This window comes from Chenopodium album, chromosome 16 (assembly GCF_948465745.1).
Source record: "Chenopodium album chromosome 16, dcCheAlbu1.1, whole genome shotgun sequence".
Taxonomy (NCBI): domain Eukaryota; kingdom Viridiplantae; phylum Streptophyta; class Magnoliopsida; order Caryophyllales; family Amaranthaceae; genus Chenopodium; species Chenopodium album.
The window spans coordinates 46,272,193-46,283,541 of NC_137849.1; the positions used below are offsets into that span (position 1 = coordinate 46,272,193).

Sequence of the window (11,349 nt, forward strand, 5' to 3'; positions counted from 1 at the left end):
TTGACGAATGTCAAGTTTTTCGACAAGATAACAATTGATAAACTCAACCTATACATCCCCTATATTTTAATATTACATGTAAATATGTCATGATAATTGTCTTATTTAATATGAAGGATTAATAATTACCCTCCCGTGAGGGCTTGATTCTTACATTTTTAAAAAATTAAAAGTTCTAATTGAAGATTTGTCTTAAGTCTTACTCTTTTAATTAATGCAACTTCTTAGGATGTAATGATACATTTTGGAAATTTAGAATAAACAATGAAGATACATTTATTTATTTTGTAGAAACTTGAAGACAAGCAATTGCATTGATCATATACATTAAATCTAGTTGATTGTAACAATTGAAGCATGGATCGTACATGTATCCATATGATTTTAACAAGGGACAAGAAGATTAATAATCTAAACAAGTCCTAATTAATTGAAATAAATAAAGTAATGCTCATATATAAAAGAGAAGGCCAATATTTCGTACAACAACAAACATTCCAGCAACAACAAACTCAACAATAATCACAAGCTATGCGAGATAAAATTGAACAGTGAGAAACTCGTCGGGATCAAATACGTCATCCATGGTGGAAAAGAGAGAAAGTTTAAGAGAATTGAAGAGGATGGAGAGGAGAGAGTAAATAAGGATTGTTGATTATATTTGTCCATATTTTACGCTTGATAATTGCTTGAGATTCTCGGGTTTTTCAAAAATACCCAATAAAATCGAATTGAAGCTTTTTTGTATGATTTATAATTGTTGATATTGATTGTCCCATGGGATTGTATGATGAATTGTGAGTGTTTTGATAACAAATGCATGTATTTTGGTTGAGAAATGAGCAAGTTGTGTTATACCCATGAGCTTAATACGGGACCTTCAATGGAGGTTTCTCCATTGCTGACTTATTAATTTTTAATTTTTTAAAAAAAAAATTTCAATTTTTTATTTTTAGAGGATACATACAATTTGATTGGGGATGTGTACTATGTTATAGAACCCGTATAGTTCGTTAGAGGATATGTACAGTTTAGTAGATGATACGTACAATTTGTTGGAAGATATATATTATTCGATAAAGGATATGTAATATGTTAGAAAATATGTACATTTAATTAGAGGATGTATAATTTTTGATATAGGATATGTAAAGTTTATTGGAGGATATGAATTATTTTATGGAGGATATGTACAGTTTGTTAAAGGATATGAATTATTTGATGTAGGATATATACAATTTCTTAGAGGATATTTTTTTAATAGAGGATGGGATATGTATAATTTATTAGATGATATAAATTACTTGATAGAGGATATATATTATTTGATAGAGGACATGTACTGTATTAGAAAATATGTATAATTCATTAGAGGATATATATAATTTGATATAAGATATGTAAAGTTTATTGGAGGATATGAATTATTCGATAGAGGATATGTACAATTTGTTAGAAGATATGGATTATTTGATTAAGGATACGTACAATTTGTTAGAGGATATGTTTTATTTAATAGAGGATATGTATAATTTATTGGAGGATATAAATTATTTGAAGGAGGATATGTATTATTTAATAGAGGATATGTATAATTTATTGGAGGATATAAATTATTTGAAGGAGGATATGTATTATTTAATAGAGGATATGTACAATTTGTTGGATGATATGTATTATTTGATGGAGGAATGTATAGTTTGTTAGATGATATGTCCGTAGTATTTGATGGAAGATATGTACAGTCTATTAAAGGATATGTATTGCTTGATAGAGGATAGGTACAATTTGTTAATGATATGTGGTATTTGATAGAGAATATGTATAACTTGTTGGAGGATATGTGTTATTTGATAGAGGATACATTTAATTTATTGAACGTTATATATTATAAGATACATACAATTTGTTAAAGGTTATATATTATTTGAGGGAGGATATGCACAATTTATATATGATATGTATTGTTTATTAGAGGGTACGTACGGTTTGTTGAAGGATATGTATTATTTGATAGAGGATATAAATAGTTTTGTTACAGAATATTTATCATCTGATAGAGGATATGTACAATTTATTAAAGATATATATAATTTTTTTGACAGAGGACATGTACAACTTGTTAGAGGATATGTATAACTTTTTGGAGGATATGTATTATTTAATGGATGATATGTACAATTTTTAGAAGGTATATATAATTTGATGGAGGATATGTATGTACAATTTGTTAGATGATATATATTATTTGATAGAGGATATTATTTGATAGATGATATATATTTTCCTTTAATTTATTGCCGAGGTAATATAGGAGATATCATCCATCGTACAGATTTATATTATAAACACAATACATGATATCATTTAACTTATGGAGGATATCCTCCAACTTATAGATGATATAATCTACATAATAGAATTTATTTTATAAAAATAATTAAAAGGTCAACAATGGTGGAACCATCATTAGAGGTCCCGTAATAAGCTCATGGGTATAACATAACATGCTCATTTTTCAACCAAAATACATGTATTTGTCATCAAAACACTCACAATTTAACATACAATTACATAGGGCAATCAATTTCAACAATTATACATCACATATGAAAGCCCCAAATCGATTTGTTTAGGCATTTTTCAAAAAATACGAGAATCTCAATCAATTATCAAGCCAATTCAAGCATAAAATCATGGATAAATATAATCAACAATCTTTATTTTCTCTCTCCTCTCTATCCTCTTCAATTCAAGCATTAATCATGGACAAATAAAATAGAGAAATTTAGTAGAAAGTTGAGAAAAGAGAAAATAGGGGTGGGTTAAAGATGAATAAGGAGAGAGAAAGTGAAGTAGGATTGATGGGAGTATTGTTGTGATGGTGAGTGAAAATGAGGGTGTGAAAAATTTGTATTGCCGTACAAATAATAGTTAGACTGACGAAATATTTGATCAGACTTGACTGACCCAATAGTTTGTCTATATAAAATATGGATTAATATATAGTTGTACTTTAACATAATGTCGTGAGTATATGCTATTGCCTATTGGTGAAGACAAGATTATCCGATGACATCATATCGATAGTGTTAGATTCAGTGCCTTCATTGATGGGTACATTTGTTCCAAGGAATCTACTTCGAATCTCCTTAACTTAGAACTTTAAAGTTAAATTATGCTTTGATTTTGCATTTTAAGTATTTGGTCAAGGTCATGCTTTACGGAAAATTATTAAAAATTAAATTAAATTAAATTAAATTATGATATGTTTTTGAATTTTTTTTCTCTTCTATATGCTTATTTTATTTACTAATTTTTATCATTGTTTTCAAGGTCTGTGTAAGGGTGCGTTATATTCACTTGATTTTTACTTATTTGAACTTAGTAACCTTTATTAAAACTTATCTTAGTTATAAATTGAACTTGGTAGCCCTAATTTTCCCTTATCACAATTTATCTGAACTTATTTTTCCTGAACTTATCTTATCTGAACTTATTAATCCTGAAATAAGTGGAAATAAGGTAAACAAAACATGGCCTTAAGTGTCAAAGCACACTTTATTATTGAGTTTAATTTTTACCCAATAATATGGTGACACTTGGACATGGTAGGCCCCACTAACGGATTTATGGACGGAATCCATTAGCTGGCGGTGATTGGTGGTAAAAGCCAATTTTTAATTTTTTATGTGGTGGTAAAATAAAACTTTTTTTTTTTATGGAGGCGGTAAAAGCAAATAAGTGGTTTTTTTGGAGGTGGTAAAAATCAAAATTTCCTTTTTACTATGCATTGAGGTAATTGTAATTTTAATTATTTTAGAATAAGGCCCCGTTCTCTTCACCTTAATTTTGCTGAATTGAAATTATTTTTACTGAACTGAAATTATTTTTACTGATTAAAACTGAATTTTACTAAACTTATTTTTATTGAAATGAACTTATTTTTACTGAACTGAACTTATTTTTACTGATTACATAATATATCTGCTGATTTAATATATAGATATATTAGGTAGAACTTATTTTTATTGAAATGAACTTATTTTTACTGAACTGAACTTATTTTTACTGATTACATAATATATCTGCTGATTTAATATATAGATATATTAGGTAAAATAATCTATTTTTGTAATTTATATAGTTGGCATATATAATCTATTTTGATATATATGATATATTTACATATACTTGTATATGGTATTACGTATTTAAAGTCTCAGGCATCTTTCTATCCTACTGGCCGGCCATAGGTTTTAGTAATTAAAATGCCTTTCGTTGCCTAATTTTACCGCCAAACATACCAAACCAATAGGGCTAATATAATAATAATAATAATAATAATAATAATAATAATAATAATAATTAATTTTACCGCCAAACATACCAAACCAATAGAGCTAATATAATAATAATAATAATAATAATAATAATAATAATAATAATAATAATAATAAAATCATAGCTTTATTATAATCATAAATTATTACAAGGATTGCTTCTTATTGCATATGACTATTTGAGTTTATTAATCAACGTTCATATGATGATCTTCTTCCTCCATGTCCCAAACTGATTGCCAAATATCCTCTGCTATCTCATTCTGTACTATATCCATTTGAGCTTTCCTACCTTCATCAAATATGGAGTATTCCGCTCTAGGCTCAACATTTGCAACTCTTTTTGAAATTGGTATCCCTAATTTGTACAAGCGGATAAAATTATGAAGAGTAAACGTTGATATGATGATTAATAATTGATATGTTTGAGACATTTGAGGCATGTTTTTCAAAATTTTCCATTGCCCCTTAACGTTGCCAAAGCACCTTTCAATTGTAGTACGCAATGAAAAATGACGATAATTGTAATGTTCCAGCATTCCTTGAGGTGGAGGACCATTGTGAAATTCCGGCATATGATACCTTACTTGCTTGTCTTTAATTGGACTCAAATAACCGAGTGTGTTAGGATAATTTGAATCCACTAAATAATATTTTCCTGATAAGAAAATAAAAAATTTACTAGATAAATTTTCCTGCTAAAAGAAAATTATATTAAAGAATGACCTACATACCTAGAGGAGGGTGTGGAAATTCAAATTTATGATCAGTTAAGCAATTTCTCCACACCGTTATATCATGAGCACTTCCTTGATATCCAACATTGACAAATGTGAATAACCTATTAAAAGAGCATGAGGCTAGTACATTCCAAGTTTTAGTTCCTTTACGTCCTCGAAACGGTTGACCCTCAACATCGGACACAGCTGCATTAATATGAGTTCCATCTAAAGCACCAACACAATCCTAACACATGAAATTTTTATTTATTTTTTATTAAATTATGCTTTTATAAATGCATTTATATAAAAATTAAATAACATACTAACCTTAAAAAAAAGCCAATATAATGAGTTTTGTTGTACTTCTGGTGGTGTATCGGCCAAATCCTGAAAAGGACGTATTAAATCACATGACAATCTTGTCAATGCTCGCAACACCCTTCTGAAATATATGCTAATTGTTGATATTGGGTGCTTAAATGTGTCAGCAGTTTGGCGTTGAGATGCCCCTCTTGCCAAAATAAATAGACCAATTCCTACTTGTTCAGCCACTTTTACAAACCTTCCGTCCGATAATAAATTTTTTTCTATCATCAATTGGACTAGTCTCACAAACATATCTCTATCCAAACTTAGCTGCTCTTTAAACAAACCAGGATGAACTGTTAACAACCTTGTTATATATGCTGATCCACTTTCACCCCCAATCCTTAAAGGTAAGCGATGAATTGGGGTAAGGAGTCTCAACAATTCATATAGTGCCAAAAACAGTATGCATTTCTGAAGCAACTCATTGTCCATTCTACAATATAAAAGCAACAACAAGAAGTGAGATCTCAAATTTAAACAAAATATATATATATATATATATATATATATATATATATATATATATATATATATATATATATATATATAATAAAAGATATAACCTTCAATATGCAGATGATTACAAAAAGTATTGTATATTTTTATGATTGTCCAATTCGTCCCACCCAAGTAGTATATATATATATATATATATATATATATATATATATATATATATATATATATATTGTTTTACCATATATATACAAGGGTATTATTTGTTTTACCATATATACAAAGAACTCAAAGAAGAGAGATAAGAGATTGATTTGCCCATATCTTTTCCAATATCTCGTATATGTTTAACTTTTTTTTAGGGAATATATATATTTAACTTGGTTATATATATTGTAAAATTTGCATATATAACGTTTTCATCGTCAAATACATATATGGTAAAATTACATGAATGACAAAGTATATACCAGAAAAATAGTATTTACAAAAAATAACAAAGTTGTATTTAGGAATGTTAATATTTTGTTCCTTAGTATAGATGATGAAATAAATGAGTATACATACATACATATATATATATATATAATAAGGAAAGATCCTTGCCTATTCTTTGCTCTGCATTCTCTCTGTCAGCTGCTATGTGTGTGTTGTCATAGTGCTGTAGGAATATTTGTATACCGTTATTTGCAGCCTTGTTTTCAGTGCATATTAGGTGTAGGTGATTCTGTAATTTGTCCTGTAGTGACTATTTATTGCCTTAGGCTGCTTTCTTTGTAAGCTCAAGCAGAGCAGATATTTTCCTAACCTAATATCATCTCTTCTTCCTCTCTTCTCTGCTCTCTTTCTCTCTAAATCTGAAGTCCTCTTGCACCAGGTATATTTAACTCATCATGGTATCAGAGCCATTGGTGCAAAATCAGGACTTTTAAAATCATTCAATCTGCTCTCTTCTTCAGTCATCAGATCCATAAAACTTTCTTCTTTTCCTTCTTATTTTTTCTTAAAAATCGAAGCTTTATATAATGGCAACTGATGCAAACAGTGTGCTTTATTTGCACCCAAATGATGGTTCTTATTCCATCTCAGTAGACAAGCTTACTGGAGCCAGTGACTACAGATCCTGAAGGAGATCCATGGAGATTGCTCTCACATCAAAAAAGAAGATTGGCTTTGTTTTGGGCTCAGTCCATCGTTCTACATATGTTGCAGATGCTGTTAAGGCAGATCAATGGGATACTTGCAACTCTATGGTAATATCTTGGATCCATGCTTGTCTTTCATATACCATTAAAAAATCTGTACTTTATGTTAATACTGCTAGAGAAACATGGGTACAACTTGAAAAAAGATTTTCTATGGCAAATGGGTCTAGAAAATATAAGTTAAACAAAGACCTTTACCAACTGAAACAAAACAGTAACACTATTAATGAATATTACACTGCTATGTCTAGTTTGTGGGAAGAACTAGATTCAATGAGTGCCTTGCCTGTTATTAGTGAAATATCTGCTGAGGTGAGAACTTTGCTGAACACAGTTGCTAGAAATCAGGAAGAAAGTCGTTTGTTTCAGTTTTTAAATGGCCTGGATGATCATTATGGTGCAATGAGAAGCCAAATGCTCATGCTAACCCTTCTCCCTACAGTAGAGTCTGCTTGCTCTATGCTGCAACAAGAAGAAAGTCAAAGGGAGGTTCTGATATCTAGAGCTGAATCAGATGTCTCTGCAATGTATAGCAGACAATTTCCAGCAAAACCAACTGTGATCTGTTCTCACTGTGGTGGAAAAGGTCATACTCAAAATAAGTGCTGGTATATATATGGTTTCCCTAAGAAACAGGACAAGCCAAGATTGAATCCTGTCAATACAGGAAATAAGGAAAGATCCTTCAATCAATCTTGGAACAACAATAACAACAAATTCAAGCCAAAGTTGGCTGCTGCAGCTCAGTTCCCAGTCTTAGAGGGAAGCAACATAACTCTCACCTCGCAGCAGTTTGAACAGCTGCTGAAACACATGCCAACTTCCAGTATAACAAAGGGAAGTGAAACTCATGAAGAAATAGACAACAGTTTCTCAGGCATGGTGTCCTGTAATCATGCAGAATCTGGATTAAATGGCTGGATAATTGACTCAGGAGCTTCAGACCATATGACATATGATCTGAGTAAGTTTACAGATCCCAAAACTGCTGCTGCTCTTCCCAAAATAACTCTTCCTACAGGTGACTCAGCCTCAATATCTCACACAAGCAATGTTAGCTTGTGTAACTCATTAAATTTGCACAATGTGCTGTGTGTGCCTAAGTTCAGATACAATCTCTTGTCAGTTCCAAGATTGACTAAAGATTCACAATGTGAGGTGAATTTTTATGGAACACATTGTGTGATTAGAGATGCTGTTTCAAAGAAGATAAAAGGAGTTGGGAAAGCCAAAAATGGTCTGTATTACTTGGTTAATGAACCTCTGGGAGCTGACTTGATGTCTCAAGAACAGAACACTCATAATTGTTTGGCAGCTCAGAGTGATACAAGTTCTGTTCCTTTTGCTGTCTGGCATCATAGATTGGGGCATGCCTCTGTGAAAAAGCTGCAGCACATTCCTTGTGTGAAAAAAACTATCAAGGAAAATAGCCAGATATGTGTGACCTGTCCAATGGCAAAATTTACAAAATTGCCATATCAGTTGAGTGAGTCTCATGCTGCAGAACCATTTGAGCTCATTCACATGGATATCTGGGGTCCTTACAAGGTGTGTACCAGAGAGAAGTATAGGTACTTTCTCACTATAGTTGATGACTACTCCAGAAATACTTGGGTGTATTTGCTCCAACACAAATCTGACTCATTGAAGCAACTGAAAGCTTTCTCAGCCTATGCTCAGACTCATTTCAACTCAAAAATAAAATATTTGAGATCAGACAATGCTTTGGAATTCCATGACAGACCTTGTCAAGAATTTTTGCTGAGATGGGGATAATACATCAAACATCCTGTGTGGACAGACCTCAGCAAAATGCAAGAGCTGAAAGAAAACACAGACACATCCTTGAGATATCTAGAGCAATTAGATTTCAAGGTGGATTATCATTGTCTTACTGGGGTGACTGTGTCATGACTGCTGTTCACATTATTAACAGACTTCCTACCCCAGTTTTGCAAAATAAAACACCATTTGAAATGCTGTTCAAAATCCCACCTAAATATGATCATCTGAAAGTTTTTGGCTGTTTGGCATTTGCTGCTAACCCTTCATTGATCAAAGACAAACTAGAACCTAGAGGCATTCCATGTGTGTTTCTAGGATACCCAGCCACACAAAAAGGTTACAGACTGCTTGACTTGAAAACAAAGAAAATCTTTGTATCAAGAGATGTAACATTTCATGAAACCATATTCCCTTTCCAAATTCAATCTCTTGACAAATACATGACACCTTTCCTAAATTTCCTAAACCAAAACCAAACCAAACCACCCTTTTGATGAAGAATGTGATCATAGAGTTGCAGAAAATGACACAAACAGTGCTGAAACACAGCAATCCTCAGTTCACACTGATCAAAACACCACCCAACCTGACCCAGCAGCAGAGCCAGAAACTGAACCTCAAACTGATCCTGATATTGAACCTAATTTGAGACACAGCACAAGAATCTCTAAACCACCATACTGGTCAAAAGATTATGTGCAGCCTTAGAAGAAAAAGGATAAGCAGATCTCAAATCTTGCAACTCAGCAGATAAATGCTGAATTTCATTGTTTCTTGACAACTCTCACTGCTCATAATGATCCTGCTCATTTTAAACATGCTGTGAATGAAGAACATTGGGTAAAGGCAATGAATGAAGAACTGGAACAATGTGAAAGGAATGGCACATGGATTGTTACCACCCTTTCACAAGGAAAAAAGGTGATTGGTCACAAATGGATTTACAAAACAAAATATAAATCCAATGGTGACATTGAGAGACACAAAGCAAGGATTGTTGTGCTGGGAAATAGGCAAAAATATGGGCTGGATTATGGAGAAACATTTGCTCCAGTTGCCAAGATGACAACAGTCAGAACTCTATTGGCTGTAGCTTCCTTAAACAACTAGGTAACAACTCAGATGGATGTCGCCAATGCTTTCTTGCATGGAGACTTGGAAGAAGATGTGTACATGACATTACCTCAAGGGTATACTGGGTATGGGAGCAGAATAACAGTTGGTGCAGATGACACAAATACAAAAAACAGCAATCTAGTCTGCAAACTAGTGAAGTCCTTGTATGGACTCAAACAAGCTCCTAGACAATGGTTCTCAAAATTGTCAACAACATTGATATCCTTTGGTTACAGTCAGTCAAAATCAGATTACAGCCTGTTCATCAAAGAAAATGACAGTTCAATCACTGTTATTTTGGTCTATGTTGATGATCTATTGATTACAGGAAATGACAGGGAAGAAATTCAAGCTCTAAAATCTCTCATCTCCTCTCATTTTCATATGAAAGACCTTGGAAAATTGAGGTACTTTCTTGGATTAGAAGTTGATCATTCTGATAAAGGAATCTTTCTCTCTCAGAGAAAATATACCATGGATTTGCTGAAAGATCAAGGTATGCTGCAAGTAAAACCACTTAAACTACCCATGGACACTCACTTGAAGCTCAGTGCAAACAAAGGCACTCCACTTCCTAATCCTGCAGTCTACCAGCACTTGCTAGGGAAACTGATTTATCTCACAGTTACAAGACCAGACATTGCTTTCTCAGTGCAAATTCTGAGTCAATTCATGCATTCCCCAACAGAAACCCACTTGCAGGCTGCAAAAAGGTTGCTGAGATATCTAGCTGGGACTGTGAACCAAGGAATTCTTCTAGCCGCTTCTTCTGCTGCTGAACTGGTAGCATACTCAGACAGTGATTGGGCTAGTTGTCCAAACACTAGAAGATCAACCACAGGATACTGTATCTTGCTAGGCAACTCTCCCATATCTTGGAAAGCCAAGAAATAGTCAGTTGTAGCAAAGTCAACTGCAGAAGCAGAATACAGGGCAATGACATTGACTGCTTGTGAAATAACATGGCTCAAAGCTCTGCTGAAAGACTTAGGCATCTGCTCTCTGGCACCCTTCTGAAGAGTGATAGTCAGGTAGCCATTGCCATTGCAGCAAATCCAGTTTTACATGAGAGAACCAAGCATGTGGAGATTGGCTGTCACTATGTCAGAGATATGGTTAGAAATGGATCCATCATCACTCAGCATGTGGCATCAAAAGATCAACTTGCAGACATTCTCACCAAGATACTCATTGTGAAACAGCACAATGACATTTTACTCAAGCTGGGCGTTCAAGCTTCAACCCACACTCAGCTTGAGGGGGGGTAATAAGGAAAGATCCTTGCCTATTCTTTGCTCTGCATTCTCTCTGTCAGCTGCTATGTTTGTGTTGTCATAGTGCTGTAGGAATATT

At 32.8% G+C, this 11,349-nt stretch overlaps 1 protein-coding gene across 1 annotated transcript; it reads right to left on the reverse strand.

The window, feature by feature from the left end:
• Positions 1 to 4,531: 4,531 nt before the first annotated feature.
• LOC145584427 (uncharacterized) lies at positions 4,532 to 5,866 on the reverse strand. Its single transcript, XM_081641268.1, has 3 exons — positions 5,393 to 5,866; positions 5,078 to 5,309; positions 4,532 to 4,701 (listed from the first exon to the last, which is right to left on the reverse strand). The coding sequence occupies exons 1-3, from the start codon at positions 5,864 to 5,866 to the stop codon at positions 4,532 to 4,534; spliced, it is 876 nt and encodes a 291-aa protein (XP_081497394.1).
• Positions 5,867 to 11,349: the final 5,483 nt, after the last annotated feature.